This window comes from Peromyscus maniculatus, chromosome 19 (genome assembly GCF_049852395.1).
Source record: "Peromyscus maniculatus bairdii isolate BWxNUB_F1_BW_parent chromosome 19, HU_Pman_BW_mat_3.1, whole genome shotgun sequence".
NCBI lineage: Eukaryota > Metazoa > Chordata > Mammalia > Rodentia > Cricetidae > Peromyscus > Peromyscus maniculatus.
The window spans coordinates 67,056,791-67,084,205 of record NC_134870.1 but is presented as its reverse complement, the minus strand read 5'-3'; the positions used below and the strand labels follow the sequence as shown (position 1 = coordinate 67,084,205).

General features: G+C 51.4%; 1 protein-coding gene across 9 annotated transcripts in view; it reads left to right on the top strand.

Moving 5' to 3' along the window:
* Positions 1-27,415, top strand: part of Ctif (cap binding complex dependent translation initiation factor) — a 271,536-nt gene that overhangs the window by 33,575 nt on the left and 210,546 nt on the right. For 5 of the 9 annotated variants that reach the window (XM_015992666.3, XM_076555522.1, XM_006973836.4 and 2 more), the window contains exon 2: positions 24,332-24,540. In XM_015992666.3, the coding sequence (XP_015848152.2) occupies positions 24,361-24,540 (180 nt within the window). In that variant the 5' untranslated portion in view covers positions 24,332-24,360. The remainder of the gene's footprint in view (positions 1-24,331; positions 24,541-27,415) is intronic. The other 4 variants (XM_076555521.1, XM_006973835.4, XM_042263764.2 and 1 more) reach the window with 1 other exon arrangement.

The window sequence follows — 27,415 nt, the reverse complement described above, 5'->3', positions numbered from 1 at the left end:
CTGGTTTCAAACAGCCAACTCATGGAATGAGCACAGGACTTGGTCCCACTGCCTAAATGCCTCCCAAACTGATCAAGCCAATCAACTGTCTCACCTATTCAGAGGGCCTGATCCAGCTGGGAGCCCCTCAGTCTTTGGTTCATAGTTCATGTGTTTCCATTCATTTGGCTATTTTTTTTTCAATAATTGAGTAAAACTGAAATTTATTATATGCCACAGTCGTCCTACAGACCTCCATGCTATATATATATATATATATAGCCTCTATGGTTCTATGGGTTGTGGTCTGATTGTTCATTTTATATCTAGAATCCACCAATGAGTGAGTACATACCATAACTGTCTTTCTGGGTTTGGGTTACCTCACTCAGGATGATATTTTCTAGTTCCATCCATTTGTTGAACCCGCTCTTATGAGTGTCTCTCTACTGTGACTTTTACTTCCATGCTTCCTGGGTACTCTGGTCCTGTCTGTCTCAGTGTGCCAGGTACGTCCCTGCATCGCAGAGATTTTATTAGGCTGTCTGTCCTCCCACCCTGTAGTCTGGTCTCTGTGTTCACTCTGCACCTGAAGTACTGGGCCCAGGGCTCAGTGTTGGTGGAGGCCAGATCTCCTGGCAGGCCCCCAGTGGGATGAGATTCACAGAAGACTGGATACCAACCACCAGCTTGAAGGCGTGGCCTCGGAGCTTTTCTCAGCTGAGCCGCCCTATTAGATGCGCATCTCAGCCTGGAACTGAGGTTCTGCCACAGCATGGCTTTTGATCCACCTTCTTTCCATGAAATAATGTGCTAGCCTGATGTTGTCAGGCTGTCTCTCTCTCTCTCTCTCTCTCTCTCTCTCTCTCTCTCTCTCTCTCTCTCTCTCTCTCTCTCTGTCTCCAGCATCATGAGCTCTCAGGCACTTGGTCTTCCAGCTTCTCTGTCTCACAGTGAGAAGGCCAGATAGCAAGTGTTGTTTTCAGAATACCAGGCCTGAATACTATGGAGGGTTGTTTGTTTGTTTGTTTGTTTGTTTTTGTAAGTCCTGAGGCCTCCTACCTCCCAGAATGATGCGTATAACATCGCTCCCAATTCTTCCAATGATACTTCGCTCTAAGATTTTCAAAAATAACCCTTACTGAACTTGGGTTTGCAGGCTGGCTTCATCCTGGCCCCATGGCCTCGCTTTGTTCCAAGAACCTCCCTCCCCGCTCCCTCCTTTTCTGCTGCCCATGTCCAGGGTGAGCTGAAGGCTCCCCTCTCCTTGCTGTGTGCTACAAAGGCTTTCTGGCATTCCGTAGCCACTGGCACTTTCTCCAGTTGATACAGAAGGGAGGGAGAGCAGCCGGGCCAGGGAGTGCTTCCTCTGCTTGCCTGGTGGCTGGGAGGAGCGTGCCTGTTGAAGGTGCTCTTGGGCACAGTGGCCCCTTCCCTCCTGCCTTTGCTTCCGCTTCCCTCCCTCCTCCTCTCTCCTTCCCTCCCTCCCTTAAATTTTTTTTTGTACAATATATTTTGATCATATTTTTCCTCTCTTCCAGCTTCTCCCAGAGTCTCCCACCTCCCTGCTCACCCAACTTCATGTTCTTCCTTTCTCTCTCAAAATAAAAAGCAAACAAAAACAAACAAAAACCGCTCACACAAAAACTCCAGTCTGTTTTGTGTTGGCCGGCTGCTCCTGGGCATGAGCCTGCCTTAGCGTGTGGTTGATATTGGTGTGGCACGCCATTGGAGAAAACCGATTTTTCCCTTTCCCAGCAGTTAGCAGTTGCAAATAGGTTCTTAGTTAGAAGTAGGACTTTGTGGTGGGTGTCCTCTTTCCCTAGAATCGGGTAAAGGAGGAAATACGGGGAGGGGCAACCAAAACTAAAGGCCTCTTGAAAATCTGTCAATGAAGTTACTACCTAGAAGCTTCCTAAGATATATACAAGCAAATTTAAGTGGAGTCTGTATACAGTTATTTAAATATATTTGAATAATGTATTTAAATGGAGTCAGTGTAACAGTGCTCTGTCTACACATCTTATACCACCAGGTAAAACCTCCAGTGCCAAGAATGGGTTGCATCTTGTTGAGTTGTTGGTCAAAGGGGTGCCGTGGAACTCTCCCCCAAAATCATAGGCTATTGCCAAGGCTACCACAGCCAAGGTCTGTCAGCAAGGTACACCGGGGCAGCAGTGGTACAGATGTTATGGAAGTAACCAACCACAGTTTGAAATTTGGATTTCAGGCTTGCTTCATGAGGTGGAACCAATACCTCACACTGCCAAAGAGGCCAAAAACCAGAGCTTAGATAGGTCATGAGCCCTTCGGTTTGTCTCTTACAAGAACTTGAAGACTAGCATGAGCATCATTTTCTTGAAAATGATTACGAAGTCTTCCTACACCCCTGGCCCCTGGATGGTGTTGTTACCCACCTAAGTGGGGAGTGTTCGGCTCCAGGGGAGGAGTTAGGTTCTACACAGGAAAGGGATGGCTAAGCAAGTGCAAACAGTCAGGGTGGAAGTCAGTGCTGGAGGCCTTTACCAAAGGGAAATGGCCATAGGTCAAGGCAGGGCGAACTTTGCATCTGAGGAGCGTGGGAACTCTGAAGGAAGGGTGGGTTGGGCAGCTAGAGAGAGAGAGGAGACCCTTTGGGAGAGAGAAGCCTCTCTAGTCTTCTCTTAAGTATTTCCTATGTGACTTGACCTCTGTGGAGCAATAGAGGAGAGACATAGGAAGTGGCTATACCAGAGGGCTGTGTGAGGGGGAGTGCTGGTGTCCCAGGTGGAGGCTTAGTTAGGTAGCAGGGCTAGGGAGACCATCAGGAGCTGAAGAGAAAGCAGAAGAGTAGCTTACCCAGAACACCCTGGGATCTTAACTGCCGGCTTCCAGGATGAAGGTAGTTATGGTGTACATCATGCTGTCTCTCCCACCTAGGATGCTCCTGCCTCAGGTTGTCCCTTTGCCTCCTGGGTTTCTGATGTTCATGAGGTCAGTGACCTGCCCTCTGTATACTGTGCATCTCAGCACGGAACGCTCTGTCCTCTTCGAGGGCCTCAGAGCCAGCAGAAATCAGCAAGTGACAGCAGCAGAGGGATGGATGTTCCCGACTGCTGGAGGCAATTCGCCTACCCCCTGCTTACCCAGGCCTCTCATCAACTCTGCGGGCTTGGCATCATCTCACAGGTAGAAAAACTGAGGCAGAGAAGCCGTTCGTCTGGTGTGATGCATTCGTTAAAGTGCAGAGCCTGTCTGGACTCAGACCTGGTGCTCTGGAGTCTGAAGAAAAGCAGGCCATTGTGTCCCTTTAGTGATGAAAACCTGTGGCTCGGCTCCTCGTCATCTACCCCTCACCTCCATGCTGGCAGTGGCGTGGGAGGGGAGGAGGGACAGGAGAGGGAGGAGCGTGCTTGTAGGAGATGCTGACCCTCAGGAGACAACATGGCTGGGGGACTTGATGAGCCACTGCTGTGGGGTCCCATTGCCACCTGGCCCTGGGGGAATGTCTCAGCCATGGCTGGGCGGGGCCTGTGTGGTGAGCCTGAGAGATTCTCGGGCCTCCTGAAGGGTGAGACCGGGTCCAGCTGTAGGGTCAGGAACGCGGCCTCAGCCCTGGTTGCTCCATTTGCACACTGTGAGGAGTTTAGGCCTCTGATATGTGTGGAGGAATGTGAGCGACACCAGACCCAGCAGAACGGGAGTTCAGCTTGCATTATTCTTGGGCCCCGAGACTGACAGGGGAGGGAGTTACACTATTTTTAGAGAGCACCATAGTAGGTTTGTAATTAACAGACAGCATGCCCTCCGCTGCACATGCCTTACTTACTCACACCGTATTGTAATTAGTGTGTTAATCATCTTCAAACAAGGTCAGCAGGTCTGCGAAGGCTCAGAATGTGCCTGCCTCATCCCTCGCTGTCCTCCACGGCCCGGATGCATGGAGGAAGGACCTGTCTGCCAGGAAGTTGGGAGGGCTTGTGGACTATTAATGAGAGCCAGCTGAACAGTGAGAGGCTGGGTGGGTGGGCAGCGTGGCTTGACCCAGGCCTGGAGGGGCAGGGGACACGCGATGCCTCCTGAGAAAGGCAAGTGATGAGGAGCCTGGAGATGAAGTTGAGGGGTGACAGGAAGAGGCAGGACCAAGAGTGCCTTGCGTGCTAAGTCTCCCACCTCTGCCGTGTATAGGGAGCCCTGGCTGAAACCATGTGCTTTGTAGGAAAAAAAAAAATGAGGATTTTCATGATGCTGGTCTGTTGGTTTTTTTTTCCTCCAGAACTTTGAGGGGACATAGGAAAAAGTACCCCTTGTCTTAGTGGATGGATTTAGAAGGAAAGAACCCTTTCCTGCTCCCCCACCGTAGTCAAGGTGGCTGCACCAGGACACAGGCTTAACAACGTGCCCTGGGTGTCTTTGAGCAGTGCACAAACGGTGCAAATATATGGCCACACTTTTGAGATGCAAGGTTCGGATTGGAGAGCATCTGTCCTGCCCAGCCTGTTTATTCAAGCGATTCTTTTGGCTGTGGGTTATTCTTCCTACATGGAACCAGGCACTGTTAACACTGGAAGCCAGAACTTCTATAAACACATTGTCATCGTTACCAAATGTGGGTCTGAGTCCTGACCATTGCTGTCAGCCAGGGAGCTCATCAAAATGTAGGTTCCTAGGACCCAGGTGTGTGTAGTTCAACAGCTAGCAAGAGCCCCAGAACCGATCGTTTTCTCAAGCTCACTGGCTGGAAAGCACATACTTGATATATTTATAGGTAAGGACCTGCCCACAGTGACCCAGTACTCACTGGTTTCACTTTAGGTTTCCTGTGTACCCTGATGGTAACCCGAGTTCTCTAACCATCTCCAAGGCTCTGTGTGATTTTGTTTGCAGATCCTGCTTCCGGGAGCCGTATATGTTAATTCCATCTCGATCTGTATCAGTCATACTTCACCACAGTAGTATCTACCTAGAAGAGACTATGGGGAGTGTACATGTACGGCCTGAGGGATTTGGGCAAATGCTTTTTACCTGTGTAACCACTGAAGAAATCAAAGTGAAGAAGACCCCGTACCTGGAGGCCACTGTGGGTCTGAAAGGCTGCTGTGGACAGAATCCTGTTGTGGTGGAACTCACTTCCTGTGGTTCTCTGTAGTATGGAGCCTGTGAAGGGAACTGGCAGGAAGGACCTGAGACCTAGAGCATCTTCACAGGCCAGGGCAGAAAGGAGCTGGCTTGGCCTGGGTCTCACGCTGTCCCTGAATCCCTGAAGTAACGCTGTCTTGCTCCTGGCCTGTTTGGGCCTCTGGGACTTTGAGAAGGTGCTAGTATGTGACATTGGGAGTCATTCCGAGTACCTGTAGCTTTGTATGTGGCTGAAGTGGAGCTGGGGACACAGCCTGGACATTGTACCCCACACCTTCCTTCAATGGAATGGCCTGCTGTGAATCACACCAGTCCTCTGCCCACTTCAAACTTGGCCAGTGTCCATTCCCCAAGCTCTCTCTGGGGGAGTCTATACTGACACAAAGCTGTGGACAGGGCCTATGGCACTACTGCCCCATCCTTAGTTGGGGCTCTGTCATCCTAGAGATGTGAAGTCCAGGGCAAGAGAGAGGCTGTGCGATTGTGCTAAGGGGCACGACTGAGCATCTCACTCCCAGGGTGGCACCTCGGTTCACAGCGGTCCAGCAGCTGGTCTGCCCAGGCTCTTAATGGCTCTGTCGTGGCTCTGCCCCTTTAAGGGGCTCACAACATTTTCGCTGCTTTCCTTCCCTGTGTCGATGTCACAGCTCTTTACAGTTGAGTCAGAAAGTAAATGCCCTTTGCCTCAGATCTCCACCATGTAATGTGTCGATGGCTTCTCAGAGACGCCAGGAGCCAGCGGACGCCTGTCCTGGGGGCAGTGGCCTCTGCACACACTTCCCCACATACTTAGAGACAGTTGGCCAGGCGCGCTCGCATAGGTTAGGTGAGGTTAGGCTGTCCGTGCGTTCAGACAGCTTTTGAAACACTTGTTCCACACGGCTCTGCAGAAGACGGGCAGCTGGGTCGCTTTCACTCCCATTGCAGACAGAAAACGCGTTTCCTTCCTCCTGGGTCGGCGTTCCTGGCTGCTCTTCCAGATTTGATAAGGGTGAAACGGTATCACCGTTTCCTTCTCGACTTCTCTGATGGCTGGCCAGCTTGCCCCAAACCATTTCTCTCTTTGCAAATTCATTTAATTTTTTATGTCCTTTGCTCTTTTATGGAACTATTTGTGTAAATTTCCCCCTTTATTTTACTGAGAGTCTTCATCTGAAACTTAAGACCTTTGTAGTTTATAGAAAAATTACCTCGCCCTGGAGTCCAATTGGAACTTGGAGCAAATTGACTCCCAAGTGGAACCAGGCCGCTGTGGGTCTGTAGGAAAGGTGGTCAACTCCAGCAGACGTAATGCATTCCTACTGTAGGATGCGTCAGGTGGCGTGTGGCGGGGTTCGGTTTGCTTGCTTCCCTCAGCAGCCCCCCTCCCAAACACAGCTGCATGCCCATGTGGTCCACACAGCTAGCGCATGACCTGTGTTAGCTGGCTTTCTGTCACTGTAATGCATGCCGGAGATAATCCACTTATAAATAGCAAGAGGGTTGTTTGGCTGGTAGATTGGGAGGTTTTAGTCCGCGGTCTGTTGGCTCTGTTGCTTTTGGGTGCACTATCAGGATGGGGACATGTGAAATAACTCCTGACCAGGATGTAAGAGAGAGAAGAGACCAGCATCTCATGATTCCTTTCAAGGGTGTGACCTCAAGGCCCTGAAACATCTCCCTCTCTCCTAGACTTCCCACATCTCCCCCAAAGCATCACACTGGGGGACAAACCATCAACACGTGGCCTTTGGGGAACTTGCCATATGTAAGTCATAACACCATGGCATGGAGATACCTGTGATTCTGTAAAACAGAGCCAAGATACTTGTAAAAACAGAACCCCCAAACCACTGCTAGTACAGCTTGTGACACAGCGGAGCCTCCCAGTCCCTTCTGTGGGGACCCACAAGGTTGGGATGGGTTCTATGACCCACGGGGTTGGGACGGGTTCTGTTATCCACAGGGTTGGGATGGGTTCTGTGACCCACAGGGTTGGGATGGGTTCTGTGACCCACAGGGTTGGGATGGGTTCTGTGACCCACGGGGTTGGGATGGGTTCTGTGACCCACGGGGTTGGGATGGGTTCTGTGACCTACGGGGTTGGGACGGGTTCTGTGACCCACAGGGTTGGGATGGGTTCTGTGACCCACGGGGTTGGGACAGGTTCTGTGACACTTGACATTAGTTTGACTTGCACTGGACCATGTGGTAGCAACAGGATCTGGCGTGCTTCAGGAGGTGTGGCTTCTGGTCCTGGCCATGTCATTAATTAATGACATGACTTTGGCTGGCCACCCAGCTTCCCAGCGAAATGAGAGGCTGCTGTGACCTAAATCATTCTTGGCTTGAAATATCTGCAGTCCAAACTTTAGCTATATAGTATGTTATGTATCTAAGTGGGAATAATAATAATAATAATAATAATAATAATAATAATAATATAGTAGGCAAATACATATTATATATGTATCATATGTATATTCACAAACAATATTTAAGACTGACTTTGGTTTTTTGTTTTGTTTTGTTTTTAGCATCTGGGTTATAGAGGAGCAAAAATTTCAAATCTCTACATGTATTTTTGCATTTCACTAAATTCTGCCTTTAAAGTGCTTCTGATACTTTAAAGTGCTTCTAAAAACAGGAATGCATCGATATAGACAGTCCTTAGTTCCACATTTTACCAGAGAACCCCCACGGGGGGGGGGGGCAGAGCAGCGTTGAGAAGGTGTGGGCACACTTGGCAGCTCTGAACTGATTCAGTCTCTTGTCCCTGCCACCCCTGGTCTTGCCACTTAGTGACTATGGAGTTTCTCTTCAGGAGGCTCAGAAATGAACAAGTCTTCAAAGATCAAGAGCACCTCATGGGCAGCCTTATGACAGGGACCTTCCTAAGTGCCAAGTCCATGGGCACTCTGCTTTGCTCATCCTCTTGGTGGCCTTCCCATGGAGGGCACCCTCACCCTCAGACTCTTGCTGCTTTGGGTCCTACCTTCCACGTGCTGGCTAATTTTATGTCCGCTTGGCACCGGCTGGAGTCATCTGAGAGGAAGGAGCCCCAATTGAGAAAATGTCTCCATAAGATCAGGCTGTAAGCAAGCCTGTAGAGCATTTTCTTAATTGGTGATTGATGGGGAAGGGCCCAGCCCATTGTAAGTGGCGCTACCCCTGGGCTGGTGGTCTTAGGTTCTGTAAGAAAGCAGGAGAAGCAAGCCAGTAAGCCGCGCCCCTCCATGGCCTCTGCATCAGCTCCTGCCTCCAGGATCCTGCCCTGTTTGAGTCCCTGCCCTGACTTCCATCAGTCATGGACCATCACATAGAGGTGTGAGCAGAATAAGCCTTTTCCTCCCCAAGTTGCTTTTGGCCATGGTGTTTCATCACGGCAGTAGTCACGCTAACTAGGACACTCCACGTATCTACACTCTCCCAGCGCTTTGTGGTCCCATCCTCTCCAGGGACCTGTCCTCCGTGGCCTGTCAATGCCGGGGACTTTGGAAGTCATAGTCCCAGCTTTTTCCCCAGCTGCCCTGGTCCTTGGCCCTGTCACCCCCCCCCCCCCCACACACACACACACACTGGCTCAGGACAGCTGCACCTCTGTCGTATGGGAGTGGCGCCCCTAAATCCACTTCATGATTCTAGTTCCTTGTCTGGGTGACTCTCTTGTCATCACCTAACTGGTTCCTGAACCCATGCTGGGGCTCACATTTTACACACACACACACACACACACACACACACACACACACACACACACACACTTTTGCATCCTGCTACCTACACGTTTTGCATTTCACTAAACAGCCCTCCTGCTGCCTCCCCTGGCTTCGCTGCCTGCCCTGCCCTCCCACCCCCTCTCCCCGAGGTCCCCTCCTCCCGCTCCAGTAGCTCTTGGTCCCTCTGCCCAGCCTCAGGCTGCATCCTCTATCTGGACCTGTTACCTCTGCCATCTCCCAAGCAACCGTTGTTTCAAATTTAAGGAGGAAGAAGCTCCACCTGTGAGGGACTCTTCCCCAGGGCCATGGTCCCCCTTCTCAGCTCTCCCTGCCCCTCTTCCTGTTTCCGTCCTCGCTGGGCTACAGACAGTATGGATGGAGGCACCAGCACTCTTTCTCCCTCTCTCTGACTTCCTGTATCCACACCGGCTTCCCACAATGCTCTGCGGCTCCATTCTGATGATGGAGATGTGTCTCTTTCCTGCGTTCCCACTTTCCCATAGTCTTCTATGTATCCTCATCCAGATACCCTCTTCTTAGGCTTAGGACAAACTGCTGTATTCCGAGACTCAGTTGTTCCTGCTCTTCTGAGCTGTTGAACTGGCAGGCGCGTGCCTGCCTTGCATTAGAGGGGAGTGCCTCACGTTGCTGGATTTTTGATGTCTCTGGAAGTTCTTTGTTGCTCTGGCCCTCCTGACCCGCCTGGCTCTGGGCCATGTGCAGAGTTTCTGACTCAGCATTCGGAGTGGCTGGAAGGTTGTCGTTTGGTCCCAGGCCTGCAGGTGGGAGAAGCCTGGCTCTGAGGCTCCATATTTAGCCTGGAATCTACTCCTGCTGCTTATGATGCCACAGCAAAGCCAGAAATGGTGGAGCTCTGGCCCCCGGCCAGGACAGCCTGCTGCGCACCCAGGGCATGAGGCCCAGCTGGAGCCTGCCTCTCCCATCCTGCCCATCCACTGACCGGGGGGCCGGAGGGAAGTGAACAGATGGCTCAGAGTTAGGTTTGGAACTGCAGAGGGGCCTGGGAGTAGGCCAGGGTCCTCTTCTCGCAGAGATGGACACCGGGGTGGCCCAGAGCTGCAGCTTGACTAAGTTAACTCATAGTAGGGCCACTAGCTCTAAGTCTCTGGACACCGAGCCCCTAGCCTCCCTGGGGCCATGGTGCCAGGAGTCTATATTGTCATCAGGAGGGGGATCCTCCGGGAGCCAGCCCTGACCTAGAAGGGCAGCGTTGGCACACTGGGAAGAGACAGAACTCCCTTCCAGATGTTGTCTTGCCTTCTTTCTGTACCATCTTTGGGTTCCCAGTGGTTGGGCCATTCTTCATCCTCTGCATCCTATGTTGAGACTTGTGATAAGTCACTCACACCACGGTGTAAATACCAGTCTCTCTCCAGGGGAACCTGGGCAATAACCATAGAATGAGGGCTTGCCGCCTGGTCCTCATCACCTTGTTGGCCCCTCCCTGTGATTTCAGAGGGGTAAGTGGGTGGTCTGTAGTCCCTCTGGATGCCTCTGCGGATCCCCTCCATTGTGGACTTCAGGAGCTATTCTTGTTCTTGTCCCAGTTAGCCTAGGTGCCAGTGAATAAATTACCATAAAGCCTTCCGGCTGCCAGGCAGCCAACTCCCTGGGGTGATTGGCAGTTGCTCTTGAATCTCATGTCCATGTGGACCAGAAGCAAATACAGAGGCTGGACGGAGCCTGGAGTGAGAGCAACCAGTCAGTGCAGGCATGGCTTAGAAAGCAGTAGGCCTTGGGCTGTGTGACAGGCAGCTCTCGTCACTGTCACAGGTGGAGGGGACAGCAAGGGCTCGTGGCGCTGAGGATGCCATTAGCAGGTGGTGACCGGCCTGATGAAGCTGTCAGCACAGCGGAGACCAAGCCTGCTGCTCACACAGTTGCTTGGCTCTGGGCCCCAGGGAACAAAGGAGAGGTGCCAGGTCCCCGGACCTACTCGTGATCTGCTGGCTCACTGCTATGGATCAGGGCGTGGTGGCACTGGAGTCCTGAGTGGCCCTGAAGCAGATGGAGCCGCACAGCCAGACTTGTTAGCCCCACTGAGCTCCAGAGGAATGGGCACCAATCACAAGTGATCCTCCTGAAGTTCTTAGCTGTCACATCCATTCTGGGAATTCTCAGTGGCCAGAGGGGCTGGCCTTGTGTGCCAGTGGGAGCTGGCAGCTCTCAGGGATCAGAAGGAGTTCTGGAGGAGGTCTCTTGGGTTGGTACGCCATGGGCAGAAATGTGTGGGAAACCATGAATAATGAGCCGGGAATTCAGCACAGCTCCAGGAAGTCCCCTGGAAGACAGAAGAAAAGGGCAAGTTTCCAGTACATTTAAAAGGACTCAGATGAAACCATGCAAAGTTATCTTGGTTGTTATCATTTTTGGTATTAGTACTTTCTTAATATGTTGCTAGAAGTATATTACTAATTACTCAGGTATAAGTTAATATAGTTTATGTTTATTTCCATGTTCTTCAGCTAAAGGAGTTTTTAAAAAGAAGTGTTTGTCTTCCTATCTAGGTAGGAAAAACAGTGTACACTTAAGGTGATCAGCAGAGGTGAGGGGGCCAAAGGTGTGCCCTGGCCTAGAACAGTTAACAGCGTACTCGGCTCTTTTTCTGAATACCCCATATTTAGTTAAATGCTATATAATAGAAGCTTCTGGAAATAACCATGACTAAACCACTGTTTCCTACCAGTCAGATAATGTGGCCCAGAGGTACATGCATGCTGTGTCAAAGGCTCCCCTTATCCTCCAACCACATACACCTGCCTTCCCCTCCTGAATTGTGTATGCTGGGCAGTGTATTTGGATCGGAGAACCCAGACAGGCTACATGTCCACACCCACACACAAACATACACACACACACACACACACACACACACACACACATACATATACACACACATATGCCACACACACACATAGGGCACCAAGCTCAGTTTGAAGTTCTTATTTTGAACAAGAAAGGCTTTTATTTTCTTGCCTGGGCCCCATAACTTCCATAGATGAACGACTGACTTCAAACCCCACAGTTGGAGACTATGCCCCACATTGCCACCCCTGGGAACTGTCAGCTGGTCTAGCAGCAGTGGGCAGAGGCTATAGCGTGGCTGTCTGTGGAGTGGCAGTTCCGCAGCAGGTAGCTAGCTGAGTCAGGCCCAAAAACTGGGACCTGAGCCCTCTCGCATTCCGTACCATTCCCCTGCACCTGCCTCCTCCATCGTCTGAACTCTGACTTGCTCTCCTTACCTAGAAATGCCAGATATATTCCTTGACCTTGCTGGCAGACCTGGAACCCACAGACCCACATGGATCGCTGCACTTTGTGACCCTCTGAGGTGGATTTCATCTGAGCTCCCGTGTGGGCTTGTCTTCCCATGGACAGTTGCCGGGGTCTCCCCTTGTCCATTTGGGGCTCCTCCTGGCCAGCAGTCAGCTGAGTTGGCGCCGTGGGTCCCAGGATCCCGAGATGAGCTTAAGAATTTCACATGAACCCAATAAGGGGCTAAGCGTGGTTAGTGCCAATGCTACCTCCTAAAACTGGTGATCTCTAAAGTGGAGACACAGGGTGCTGCCCAAAGAGCGCATCACGGGCCTTTGCATAGCTTGTGCCGATTTCTGTTTTGCTGCCTGTTTTGGCTATGTAGGAACTATTACCAGGGTCGGTGTGTGCACATATGCAGTGTGTGTGTGTGCACACAAATGGTGTTTGTGCCGGAGCCGCTGTCACCAACATTCAGCTTAAACAACCGCCCTTACGGTTTCACCGAGACAGGCTGATCGGTCAGGTGTCAGCAGGGCAGGGCTGGGTCCTCCTGGCAGCGTGGCTGGGGATCTGTGCCAAGCTCTCCTTCGCTTCTGGCGCTTTGCTGGCCAACTTCAGTGTGCCCAGGCTTCCTGTTTTGTCTTAAGCAGGGTCTCACTGTTTAGCTCAGGCGGGCACTGAACTCAGGATCCTCCTGCCGCTGCCCTCTCGGGTTGGGATTACAAGCATGTCCCGGCCACTGTGTCTGGTCGTCCTCTGGCTTCTGATGTCACCGATCCGCCTTCCTCTGTACATGGTTTCTTCCTGTGTGTGAGTCTGCCTCAGTGTCCCCTTTTGTAAGGATACCTGTCATAGGAAGACCGAGGCAGAACTTACTGAGGGTCACACAGGAAACTCGGGTCACACTGTTCTGGCTCCCCTTGGACAGGTGTTCCAGGGCTCTGGGCAGGATTTGGTGCCGTGTTCTCGACACATTGTCTTTGGCTTTCTCCTTGCCACCCTGTAGGTATCCGAAAGGACAGAGCCATGCCTCCATTCACCTTGGTAGCCTGGGGTCTAGATGTTGCCTAGCAGATGCTGAACCAGTGACAGATATTTAAGGACAGGGCCAGAGTCAAGAATTCCTTTGAGTTCTAACAGCTCAGTGTCCCCAGCCCACTCCTAGCTTGTCAGTGCATCCCAGACTGGGATGTCGAGTGTTCTCCTGGCCACCTACCCTCTCCCGGATGGTGCCAGACAAGGTGGACACGTCTGCCCTTCTCTTTTTACCGAGAAATTGCTTCTCTCCTTTCCCCCGCTCTTCCTGACCAGTCCAAGTGGCTTCCTGTGGCAGCGATCCCAGAGCAGCTTGTCCCGTATCAGTGACATTTCCTACACGGGTGGGTCCCCAGGGAGACAGCCAATCTTGCTGAAATCAGAGAGTCGCTTCCTCACTCCTGGCTGGCAGGTGAGGTGTTCCTGCGGGCACTGGTCTCAATGCTGGGCAGATATGCTCTGGCTAGGAGGACTGTCCTTCAGGCTTGAGTCCTGCCTGCAGGAGAGTCTCAGCTCTGTTGGACTGAGACCTACCCTCTTCACCACTGCTTTAGGTCCCCTTTTTATCATCTCTAAGAAAAGAAAAGAACAGGATTTTTTTTTTTTTTAAGAAGTCACAGGGCCATGACCACATTAATCTGTGTTCATATCGTGGAGGGGGATGGAGGAAGGGCATAGCTGTAGTTCCAGGCTTACAAAAGAGCTATGTTTTATCTACCATCTTACCAGGGACCCACAAGACAGAGGTAGGTATCTTCTGAACCCATGGACTCTGGAAGGGTGCCCCAGGCTCAGTAAGGTCCCACACATCAAGGACATTGCTAATCAGTAGATAGGTGACATGCTGAGGATGCTTCTGGACCGTCCAGTATATAGGTGATATGCTGAGGATGCTTCTAGGTCATCCAGTATATAGGTGATATGCTGAGGATGCTTCTGGGCCGTCCAGTATATAGGTGATATGCTGAGGATGCTTCTGGGCTGTCCAGTATATAGGTGATATGCTGAGGGTGCTTCTGGGCCGTCCCGTATATAGGTGATATGCTGAGGATGCTTCCGGGCCGTCCAGTATATAGGTGATATGCTGAGGGTGCTTCTGGGCCGTCCAGTATATAGGTGATATGCTGAGGATGCTTCCGGGCCGTCCAGTATATAGGTGATATGCTGAGGATGCTTCTGGGCTGTCCCATACAGAGAGCCATGAGAGCTCCAGGGAATCACTGGTGGCCTCACATGTTAGCCTGACTGTGAAACTACAGTCAAAGGAGCCTGGGCATGGGAACGCTGCTTCTTGCTGCTGTAGACTGATGATCCTCCTTGTCACTTGCATGTCTAAGCTGGTCTAAGGGACAGCATGGGGACAAGCTTTCCCTATGCACATTGTCTACCAGATCAAGAATGCATAGCACACTGTCAGCCTGTCTTGTAGTCACTTTCAAAGCCTGCTGTGGGTCTAAAAAGAAAAAAAAAAAAAAAGGAAGGGCTGTTTGGATGCTTGTCTGATGAGCAGCCTGGGGGTGTGGAGAGGAAGCATCTCAGGAATCCAGCTGAATCCAGGCTCTGAGTTATGTGTGTCATGTCCTAGTCTGTGCTGTTTCATCACTGGAAACCTGAGGAGCTTTGCTAGCACTTGCTGGCTTCCAGCCTGGAAGAGAAAATGCTAGCCTCAGAGTCAGGGAGAGATCCTGACTCAAAGGAATAGGCTGAGAGTGATAGAGGACCTCTGATGCCCTTTTCTGGCCTTGGTATTTACACACACACACACACACACACACACACACACACACACACACACACACACACACACACCAAACAAACAAAACATTTTTTAAAACACTTTCTTTACAAGATAGACAGTGTAGCTTGTGAATGTTTGTGGTCTATGGAAGAGTTGAGTCTTCCTACCCTCTCTCTGGAGGAAGTCTGTGTAGTTCATAAGACCTTCTGTCCGGTATTAGTCCTTTACCCCTCTGAGTCCTTGACTCATCCCAGCTCAACCTGACTGTCCACCGATTCACTGGCTTATGGTGTAGAGTTAGTCTCTGTGATGTTGCAAATGCCAGGGGCTGGAATCAGGATCCCCAGTTATTATCCTGCCCTGTTCAGCAGGACGGGGGTGCCCCGGGGGCGCCAGCTGTAAAACGGGTACAGCATGCCTGCCCTGCCTGCAGGAACAGGGTTATGAAGAGCTCACTGATGCAGTCGTATAAGACCTGGACCACCTCCAGGGATCTGACCGCCTGATGGCAGTTTACTCTGTCACCTGTGCAGGGGCCTAAGCCTTGACTTGGATCTGGTTCCAAAGCCCCCTCCATGGGGCCCAGCAGCTTGTGGCTACTGAGCAAGGGACATTGTGGGGAGTGAGTAACACCCTCAGTGCCTCTTTTCTAGTTAGCATAGTCACATTTTGGAACCACTCTGCGTGGGTTTCTGTGCGAACTCGGCCTGTTTTGAACCAGGTAACCCTTGGCCAGCCCCTGCCTGTCTCAGTCACCTCAATGTAGAGCAGGGACAGAAATGGTGTCTGCGTTGTGACGTCGTCTTGCAGATTAAATTACTGTCGCATGGTGTCTGGCCTAAGAAGGTAAATGCTTTGTAAATTAGTGTTTATTACTTTCCACATCACAGGAACATTTATGAGTTTATTTGAAGGTAAGTATAGTCTTTGGGGGGGGGAGATGGCTTGGAAACCAGTCGTCTTTGAAGGACACACTATTGAGGACTTGCTTTCCAAGGCCAGCTGTGTGAGTGGGAGTAACAGAGGTAGCCATGACTGTGCTGCCTCTGGGCCTGGAGGCCAGCTCAGGAATCCAGGATCCAAGGTTCCTGCTTCTCCATCTCCTCGGGGCTTATGGAGAATTCAGGAAGCAACACCGGGGATGGATTGGGCTTGGGATGCTCACAGTTGTCCAGCGAGACTGGACACTGTATAAGATACATAAGCGCTACCAGGAAGGGGAGAGGCCTGCCTCCAGCTGAACTGTCTGAGCTGCTTCTCCTGTACTGGGTCACCTGTCCGTCTCTGCTCATCAGCAGCCTGCCTGCTACACCATGGAGAAAAACCATCAGTTCCCTGTGGGCTGGTTTCTGGTTTCCAGCAGTTCCCAGGGGCTAAGGGAGGCTGTGTTGGGTTCTGGTTTCTCTATCACCAGCTACTAACCCCACACAGCAGAGCTAAACTGGGGGACATGAAGGGGAATCGGGGAGGGGGCACCCCTAGATACCCTTTCTTCCCTGAGATACCCAGGAGGAACATCCTGTCCCTGGACAGAGCGTAACTGGCTGCCTTCTATGGTGGTTTTGCCTCCAAGTGACACCCTCCCCCCAGCCACCCTGTGGAGAAGAAAACTATCCACTTTCTTCTCTGGGCAATGACTTTTCTGCATATTTCTCTTTGGACGGCCATGTGGGTGTTACTTCCAACTCCCAGGGAACAATCCTTGTCCTAGATTTATTTCCAAGTCCTTAGGGGCACACTCGTTTTTGTGCTCATAGACAACCTCCTCTTATTTCCTTGCTGGAGACTACTGTCATGCTTGGACACCTGGAGGTCCGGGTATGTAACATGTGGGGGAGGGGAGCCTTGTAAGTGACAGCTTTTCGTGGTGCGGAGGTAAACAAGGGATCCCAGGTCTACGCAAGCTATAGGTTGACTGTGGTTTGAATGGACCAGTAGTCCTTCACTCCAGCTGACAGTCTAAAAGGTGGGCCAGAGTTGACTGATCTGAAAAACCAGAAATATGGATATTTCCATGAACTCTTTTGATTTATAAACATTATAAATATTCACGCAATTACCCCCACCCCCACCCCCAAGTTAGAGTTTTTCTGTGTAGCTCTGTCTTGAACGCTCTGTAGCCCAGGCTAGTCTCAAACTCGCAGAGATCTGCCTGCCTCTGCCTCTCTAGTGCTGGGACTAAAAGTGTGCACCATCATAGCCTGGCTTCACTCAAATATTTTTAAAGCACCCAACCAGATAAAACACCCTAGTCCATGGGTGGCCAAGAGCTGCACATGGCTCTGATTGGCGGCCGCGCTTCTGCGTATGATGAATTTATCATCTGGGGAATGTTGTATGTAGTGGTTTGAATGAGAATGTCCCCAGGAAGTCTCCAGCATTTGAAAACTTGGTCCCCAGTTGGAAGAGCTGTTTGGGGCGGCGGAGGAGGTGTGGACTTGTTGCGGGGAAGCACGGCACCAGGGGAAGAAGACTGTGAGAGTTTCAGACCTCACAATTTCTAGCCTGTTTCCTCTGCTTCCTGCTTGCACTTCAAGATGTGAGCTCTCAGCTCCACCCAGCTGCTCCGGTCACCATGCCTGCTGCCTGCCATTCTTGACACTTCCCCACCACGGAGATAGGCTCTTTTCCTTCTGGAACGGGAAGCCAGCCGTAATAAACGCTTCCTTCCAGACGTTGCCTTGGTCGTGGTGTTTTATCAGAGCAACAGAAAAGTGTGAGTGCCCATCAGGGCCAGAAGGGCCCAGTGAGCCACTGAATAGCTGTCTTGAGGCTCTGTGGGCTGAGCGGCTAGGTGGCTTTCAAAAGGGCAGCTTGAGGAGGAGAGGGAAAGGGATGCTGTCCTCGGCTCCACCTTCCAAGCAGCCTCTTGATACTGAAGATTGACTGGCCGCCCCATGTGTTGGAGCCCCACTGAGACCCAAGTGCTTCTGCTGGGCTGTGGTTCAAAAAGATGTTGCAGGGACAAAGAGAGCTGCTTTGGGGCTGTGGTTACCCCAAAAGGGACACTGGAGAGGGAGTGTTACCTGAGGAGGGCCTCCGTGCCCTGGGCCTCTGCATTTGGAGCTTTCTGGCCTTGACCTGAAGTGCCCTGTTGGGTTCACAACAGGACACATTTGGTGTCCCTTCCCCTACCCAGCATGCTCCAAGGTGGCCCTTTTTCTCGGACGATAAATCCAGAGGCTTTTGAAGAGAGCCAGTGGTGGGCCCAGCCATCTACCTGGAGTGCAGGGATGAGAGAGACTGGGTCCCCACGAGTCTGTGCAGCATGGCAGAACCAAGGACACCCCAGACTTGTAGCTCAGGAAAGGATCAGACTTAAGGCCCCGGCAGGACGTCGGGAGTTTAAGACAGTAAGACATGATGGAGAAGAGTCATGGGCAGCAGTAACCAGTGGCCAAGCAGTAGCCAAGTAAAGCTTCATGGACGAGGTGTGCCTGGAAACAGTCCCCAGAGGCAAGGGTGTAATTCAAAGGGGGAGAGAGAGAGAGAGAGAGAGAGAGAGAGAGAGAGAGAGAGAGAGAGAGAGAGAGAGAGAGAGAGAGAGAGAAAGCAGGGATGGCTGTGAGGTCCAGTGGTAAACGAGGGCTTGCTGTGTAGCTGGAGGTACTGGCCCTTCTCTCATCCATCACCTCACTCCATCCGTACAGCTGCTTATGAGGTTTATGTTCATCAGCATTCTTTACTGATGAGGAGTCTGGTTAGGGACAGCCCAGAGTCATGCAGTAGGCATTGGGCTAACCAGCGTTGGAATCATAGCCCTTATGTTCCCCAGTCTTGAGAGAAGAGCAGCAAGGGAGCCACCTGACTCCAGGCAAGGATGTGGTTCACTTGTTTGGCTAGTGACCCTGCAGAGCTTTCGTCCATCTTACCTGACTTCCATGCCCCCTGGCACCTGTAAGGCACAGTGTTCAACAAGTGTTCATGACTTCTTAGTTGTAGTAAATTGTCTTGAGGAGGCTCTGGAATATCACAGGAAGAGGTCAAGGCCTGGGTTGGGTAGAGGATATTGGACAGGAGGATCCCAGCATCCTGGCTTTGACATTCTAGGAGCTGGTGGAGACTGGAGAGAACTGGGGCCCAATGGCCATGGGCAGGAGAACTAAGAGGGTTGATGCTGAAGGCATGTGCTAGGGTGTGTGTGTGTGTGTGCACGTGCGTGCGTGTGTGTGTGTATGTGTGTGTGTGTGTGTGTCCGTCCTGGGCCTTGGATGAAGACAGATATAGAATGCAACAGAACCTCAAGGATCTCGCTGTCTTGTCAAGGCAAGATAAAGACCCATAAATATTTCAAGAACAGCCAAAGTGTTGAGTAACAAGATGGGGGAGGATAAGAAGATGTTGGAGGCCGAGTGTGCTTGGAGCCAAGGGAGGTGGTCAGTGTCAGGTCCAAGTGAAGGCCCCTGTGGTCCTTGAGAATTTGAAGGCAGACCCATACGGTAAGGATATCCAGACATAATCAGGGACTGCACCTACAAGGCCTACCTGAGTGTCCTTCCCCTCCCCAGTTGTCCTGGGCCCAATTGCTGCTTTGCTGTGTCTCTCTTGAGGAGATACACATTTGGAGGCCTGGATGGTAAGGAGGATGCCACGACCGATCACTCAATACCTCTCCTAGGTCCTCTCTACCTAGGCCTCCCAGGATCGGTGGCAGCTGCATAGGTCAGTTCTCCTAAGAAGCCACAGCTACTGCCTTCTGCTGCCTGTGCCCTGCCTTCTCATGGGACCCGGTCACCCTGCTCTCAGGATGGAGCAGTAAGCAAAGGGGACCCTGTCCAGAGTTGGCTCACAGGGTAGGGCTACAGGATGACTTAGAATAGTCTCCTATTGAGGGCTCCCCATCCTCTCATTCCCACTTAGTGTTAATGATGGTAACTCAGGTCTATACTTGGGGGTCATGAAGGCTGACAGTCACCAGGGGTGGGGAACTGACCCAGCTGGGTGAATTGTTGGGTGCCCTGTGTCTAGACTGGCTGTAGCTAGAGGTATCTGAGCATCCTCCAGCAGGTTGTTTTGCCTGCGGGTTTTGATACCATCATCCATACAGGGTTAGGTTGGATTTTCAGAGTGCCACTGAAGCTATGCAACCTGGATTTCAGGAACAAGTAGTGTGGAGACAGTACCCAGGGTCCCCCAGGACACAGTCACCTCATTGAGGTCCTACTGTGTGCTAGCTCTCCCTGAGCCCTGCATGGAGCCTCCCAACTATTCCACTATGCCAGAGTGGGTATCTGAATAAGGGTGGTAGTGATGGGAGAGATTCTCTGGTCTTGGCTAGTCCTGAGAGCTGGCTAGAAATGTAGAATCTCACAAGACACGTTGGTGCATGCTCATAATCCCAACATTTGGGAGTCAGAGGCGAGAGCATCAGGAAGTTAAGATCAGCCTGGGGTATGCAGTGAGACCATTTCAAGGGAAAATAACCTCAACATTTGGGATCCAGCTCCAATCTACCTAGTTGTAGATTGTATTTTAACAAGTTGCTGGGGACTCTGTGTCCATTGAATTTTGGGGAGTTACCACGCCTGTCTGCTGGGCTTCATCTTTTTTGGTTCTGCCCACCCTCGCCCCCAAAAGAAATACATCATCATGGGCAAGTGAGACAGAAGTTCTAGGAGCAGAAATACTACTTCGAATGCATGATACCTGCAAATGCCAGTGTAGTCTATTCAGCTTTAATCCACACATTCTTTAATGCTGGGGTCATGGCGCAGGACATTTGTTTTCTAACAGACCAGCATTCTGAATAATACCCCATCCAGTGTTAGAGTGAGAAAGAGTTAAAGTGGAGTTGGTAAAGCGGAGGTGGGGGGTGTCACATCCCCATTCAGAGGATGATGGATGTCCTATCCTGGTGCAGTAAGTGTCACTGATTTCCAGGTCACACCTCCACTGCTGCATGTTTCTGAACTTTTCTACTTCCCAGGGGTTGGGAATCTGAAGTTTCTGTTCACACAGGCCCCCACTGAACCAGCCTGTGTTTCTCTGGCACACATGAATATATCGACGCATCGGGCCAGCACTGACTGACTGTAGCAACCAGACAATGGGGATAAAGAATTGATTGCCAGGGAACTGGTATTTTCTACAGAGTCATCTGAGAGGGGTTGGAGCACAGGCCAGATGAGATGGGGGCCTGGCAGGGGAAAGGTTCCCATGGCTTCCTCTGGACAACTGTGAGCATCTTCCCTCCCAGGCAGCCCAGCCTCTCTCTTCCCACAGCTCCATATATATCCCTGGCCCAGGTCTGCCTGGCAAGTGATAGAGAACTGTCATCCTAACTGTGTGTTTTGGGCGAAGCTGTTCTAGCTGGCCCTGTGGGTAGGGGATCTAGGGAACTAGCATGTAATGGACAGAAGCCAACACATATATGACAGGGTCACCAGGAATAGACTGCTGGCAGGGAACCCAGGGGTATGGTGCGATGTGGTACCAGGCCTCATAAGAAGTGATGTGGGGAAAATTGGGATGCAGTCTTGGGTAGATGTGATGATTGACATTAGCAAAAATAAAACAGTGAGCCCATGGTGAGGCCCCTGCCCTCAAAGCTCAGATGTTGCCCTGATGCAGAGTTGACATCTTGCTGGGATCAAGCACAGAGTGGAGAGCACTGGCTCTGAGCCTGGGAGCATCAAACAATTCCCCTGTCCACTTCTAGAGTCCCTTGCAGCTTCCCTGTGTTCCCTTGCAGCTTGCTTGGGATCCACGGGTAGTTGAGTCCTTTGTTGTTGCTGCCCAAAGCCAAAAACTGAGCCTGGAAAGTAGACTTTGAGATCTCCCCAGCTTCCTGTGTGAGGTAGGTCTCGTATCTCTGCTGGGTGGGTTAGATGCTGAAGGGGTTAGGGAATGAGCCTGAGGAAGTTAGGGGGCTAAAGTGATAGATTCCCAGGGGCTGGAATGACAGGTTTCCCAGCATTCAAGCCTCCTGGCTTGCAGATCACCCAGCTCATCCCCAAGGGTGGAAGCTGGGGGGTGGGGTGTGTGCCTCTAATGCCTGTCAGTTCTTAAAAGGATCGGCTAAATTTACAGCATCTAATGCCATTTGTCACTGAGCAGGTGGTAGATGGAAGGACAATGAAGGGTGGAGACTATCTTACTGTTTCTAGGCCCACGGGGTGCCCCATGAAGTGGGTATTGCCTTTTCCTCTAGACCGACAGCCTGAAGGAGAGTACTGTGAGCCTCTGGGCTCAGAGCCAGGTAAGGGCCAGAGGGAGGAGGAGAGATAAGAACCTCAGCAGAAACCCCTGGGCTTTGTGCGGCTTTCTATGAACACTGCAGACAACTGTGAGCCCAACAATAAGGGCTTGGGTTGTGAAAGTCAGCAGGGAGGGGCCAGCAGTCTAGGGAGGTTGTCTTTCCACCAGAGAACAGGTGTCTTAAATTCTGATCTTAAAATAAGCAGTCAGGCACTGAGGGGCTGTAAGCCGCAACGTGAGTATGGCCTACCTAGCTTGGATGAGGTCTCAGCACACAGCCAGGGCTGTCTCTTCTCCCAGACAGACACAGATGTGCCGCCATGCCCTGCTCATGCTATGCGTGCTGCGGCCTTATCCTTGTCTGCAGCCCCAGGTAGCACCTTCCTCTTTGGTGTCCTTTACAACAAATGCAGCTTCAGCGCTTCTCCTCCTCCTGGCTTTTTGGTTTTCCTCATCCATCACCTGGCAGGGACTAGGGCCAGGGCAAGGTCCCTGGGAATCACTGCGAAGGCCAGCTCCTGGGATGGGCATCCCTCTTGATGAAAAGTCGGGAGTCCTTGGTTCTCTTGCACACTCTCTCCTCTTCTTTCCCTGCTTGCCCTGGTCCCAGCCTCCTTGTTCACCCTCTCACTGTGAAGACCAGAAGCCACCTCTGTGGCTCCCAGTTCAGCCAGCTACATGAGGTTTTCCCCCTCCCCCTCCCCCACACTGTGACTTAGAAACCAAATTAGGAGGGAAAGGATCGAAAGAAGCACTTATTTTTGAAGGGGCACCCTTCTTGCCTTGTAGATGTGGGGGAACCTGCAGGTACATGCCCCAAAGGATGGAACACAACAGAGCAAACAGATATTTGCACACCCATGTTCATAGCAGATTCTCCACAGCCAGATGTGAAAACAGCTCACACGCCAGTTAATGGATGAGTGGATGGCCAGAGTAAATACATATGACGGGTTATTGTAATATTGTTATTGTGATACAATATCTTATCAGCCATAAAAGTGCACGAGGTGCCCGCTGTGTGACAGCGTGGATGAATCTTGAATGCACTACGAAATAAATCAATCACAAAAGTATTGTATGACTCCACTTAAACACAGTACCCAGAATAAGGGAGTCATAGAGTCAGAAGGAAGGTAGGATTACCAGGGTCTGGCCAGGGGATGAAGGGTTAATGTGGAGTGGGTGAAGGGCTTCTGTTTGGGATAATGAAAAAGTTATGGAGATGGAAATGGGCAGTAGTCATAGTTACATAATATTGTGACCATACTTCAAGCTATTGAGAACATACTTGAAAGAACGTTCGTGTGCATTTTAAGCACAGTGGGAAAATAGTTGATGGACAGGACATAGGAGATCAGAGCCTGAGAGCAGGGAGAAGGACCTGTCTGGCACCTGCTTAGGGTTTGGTTGCCTTGAGGGTCGGTTTCCCAGGAGTGACTTTAGCAGAAGACAGAAGGATGGTGTCTCTGTAAACTGTGTCCCGAGGAGAGAGAGCAGGAGAGGGGTCCTGGAGGTCTGGTCACTACTATAAACAGCTGGGGCTCAGTCTGCTCAGGCCCACTGCGGGTCAACCAGCCGCTGCCTCGGAATCGTCATCTGAGACGAAAAGGTAGAGCTTCCTTCCTGTCTAGGATGTCCCTGTGAGGTGCTAGATCCTTAGGCCTCCAGGTCACAGGGATCAGGGGCCAGGTGGGTCCCGCAGCTGTCTCCTGTCTGAACAGCCCCGAGCAGGTGGCACCTGAAGTGAGGTGCTATCAATTGTGCCTGCGTCAGATTGGACAACAGCAACCAGAATAGGAGGGTGCCAAAAAGAGAGTGTGGATATAATAGCTGTCCAAGAGGGGCCCATGGAACAGTCCTTTCTTCCCTCTCTGGGTACCAAAATATTGCAAGATCCAAATGAATCACAATTCCTGTTCTTGCCTCTGTGGGCCGGGGTGGGATCATTCCCGTGCCCAGCTTCCTCGGGTGACATGTGTCCATGAGACCCGTGTGCCTGGGAGAGCCCAGGGGAGGGGCCACAGGCTGCCATAACAGGCCCAGCCTACGCTCCATTCTGTGGACTCCTGTCAAGTCCCTGCCTCCTCTAGCCTCAGTTTCTTTCCCTTCCTAGTGGGAACTCGGCATATTCTTGATGATGCTAAAGATAAGCCAATAAGAGTCCACTAACTTTGCCCGCAACTGGGAGACCAAATTGCTTCTAAGAGTGGAGAGAATTTCTCAAGTGGGGCATTGTCCTGGCCCCCAGCAGCATCTCACGGAGGCTGTCTGTCCTCTTCCCCAGCAGCCAGCCCAGGCCCCTGAGCTGGAGGAATGGAGAACTCGTCAGCCGCATCGGCCTCCTCCGAGGCAGGAAGCAGCCGCTCCCAGGAGATCGAGGAACTGGAGCGCTTCATTGACAGCTATGTGCTGGAGTACCAGGTGCAGGGGCTGCTGACGGACAAGACAGAAGGTGACGGCGAGAGCCAGAGGACACAGTCCCACATCTCCCAGGTGAATGCTGGCCCAGGTCCAGGGGCTTGACAGACTCAGAGAGGTGATACCAGGGACCTTATTTCTGACAGTGTCCTATCGTTTCTACCTACGCGGCTGGGGAATGGGGGTCCCACCTGACTCAGCATTCAGAGTTCTGGAAGAGAGGACCCACCTCTGGGACCCAACCAGACTACCTGTCTCTTAACATACGTTTGTTACCCACCCTACCATGTGCTGAGCACTACTTCTTGTCCTCCATAAGCTTACCTTCTAGAGCAGCTCTGGAGATCCTAGTTACCCATAATGCATGTCTTTGGAGATGTGTGACTTGTGACTGTGTCTGGTTTCAACTGCAGATAGTTATTGTTAGTCTTTGCAGTGTGTCTTCTGTACTGCTCTATGGAATGCTACACGCCTATGCACTTAGATGCACGAGGCGTTCAGAGAAGAGTCTCAGGGTGATCTCACCCCTTGGGTCCGTCTGATTCAGCTTGGCCTTGCAGGGGAGGTGATCTTACTTGGAAAGCTATGGGCTGTGATGTCTTTAGCAATCTGTTATCACACACATTTGCCCAACACAGTACATCTCCAATAGATTCTTCCAAGTTACTTCCAGACTTGGTTTTAGCTGCTCATTTGACCTTGGGCAAAGCCCCCAATATCAGAGACTCAGTTTCCCTATCTGTCAAATGGTATTAACCTGCTGTCTCTGGAGCGCAGGAATGTCAAGAAAGACAAGGGTGACAAGGGCAGCAGCCACCCATATGAGGAGGCAATAAAGGACCTTCTCTTCTGTCCAGGGTCAGCGTACCAGGGGCCCCTCCTATAGCTGTCCCCTCACACCTGGGTAGTCAAGTAAATGATGATTTTGTTTGTTTATTGAAGCAAAGTTGGAGTTGTTTTGTTTTGTTTTTACATCAGATGCTCTAACAGATTTAAGCACAGCATTAAGGGAGCTAGAGAGTGACCTTAAGGGGACAGTTCACACTCAATGGTAGGGACTTCTCAAGAGAGTTGCTAGTTTGTAGTATTATAGAGGGGTTGGGGTGAGGTCAGTGAATGATGGGAAGGAGGTCGGGGTGGTGGGTAAAGAGCTGTGGACTGAGGGGGCAATGTATATCAAAGGTGGGGCCGGAAGAGGAGCCAAGACCCAACCAGAGGATTCGGTGCTGGAATGGGGATGTGGCTCAGGCTGATGAGGTAGAGAGGAGAAGGGGACCATGTGGACAGGAGAGGTACAGGGCTGATCCTGGGTCAGGAACCCCAGGATAGATGCAAGAAGAGGAGGAGCCAGTGAGAGCTAGCCAGAAGAAAGCCAGGGTGGGTGCAACGCTTGGAGTCTGGAAGAAGAGGGGTTTAGGAAATAGGTGGAGGGATGGGTAACTTTTGGGACTGCTGCTAGGATGTGGAGAAGAGGGCCAGCATCACTGAAGGGACAACTGGATCACGAGTGGCGGTGGCTGGGGAGGTCCCCGTGGAGAGATGGAGGTGGACACCGGCAGCAGCAGGAGGCCGCTGATGACCAGGCTTGGTGCCGTCACTAGGAGCTCAACTGAAGGAGACAGTGATGTGGGGGTGTTGCAGAAGTGAGGGCCAACGGGATCACAGCCAGGCTATGTGCAAGAGACAGGGAATGGTCCAGGGTGAGGGGAGCGAGCAGAGCACTGGATCTGTCTACCACCCTGCCACCACATATGAGAAACGACGCCTGCAGCAGAGCTGGGGGGGGGGGGTAGGGAGTTTCCAGGGACTTCCAGCCACCTCAGGGCTGCTGCAGAATTAGGAAGGTGATCTTAGCCGAGGTTGAAGTACTGTGAAGGGAAACCGGGAGAAAGGTCAGGGAATGAGGATGGTGATGTAACGGGATACCCAGCCAAGGGAAGGTAGTAAATGCTGTAATGGAGTGCAGGCCCTGGGGGTGAAGCATTGCTGGGGTCCTGGTACCAGAGAGAGAGAGAGGGCTGCAAGTCCAGAAGAGGAGTCCTGAGGTCAAAGTGTTTGAGGGGTGCAAGAATTGAAAGGAAGGGGTGAAGTGAGCCCGGGAGTCTTTGGGGGGAGAGGGGGAAGCCAGCACAGAGGCCTATAGCTCGGAACACTCAACCATCGCCAGGCTCTCTGAAAGCACATGGAAGGACAACAGGGCGAGGGAGAGGTGGCTGCCATCCAGGAGGAACGCAGTGGGTGGGACACTGACCTGATCTATAAAAGACCTCGAGATGGGAGGAGCGTGCGTGTCTGGGGGTGTTGGCTTATTTGTGCTATTTCATTTCTTAATTTAAGCCACTCTATTATACAGTTAGCAATATCATGACCCGGACCTGAAAGCCAAGGAAATTTCATCTGCTTGGGCTGTCTGTGGCAATGTGTGAGTTACAATTGCTTCATTGTGATGAAATACCTCACATTAAACACTTAGAGGGGGACTTGAGAGACGGCTCCGTGGGTAACGTGCTTGTACTCGAGCATAACGACCTGAGTTCAAATCCTTAGGACCAGTGTGAAGCTGGGCACGGTAGCACATATCTGCAATCCTGGTATTCATTCATCCAGCTGTGCAAGAGGGGGAGAAGAGAATCAGCTGAAGTTCATGGGCTGGCTAGCCTGGTGTACACATCATGGGCTGGCTAGCCTGGTGTACACAGCAGCTAATGAGAAAACTAGAAAGAGACCTTGTCTCAGACAAGGCGAAAGGTTATCCTTTGATACACACACACACACACACACACATACACACACACACATCACACATATACAGAAAAAAATATTTTTCAATAGAGAAGAATGTGTCTATTTCACAGTTTTAGAGGTTTTGCTTCATCACGGTTGGGGAGAGTGTAAAAGAACAGAGAAGTTCACATTGTGGGGACAGGAAGCAGAGTGGATAATAACAGAA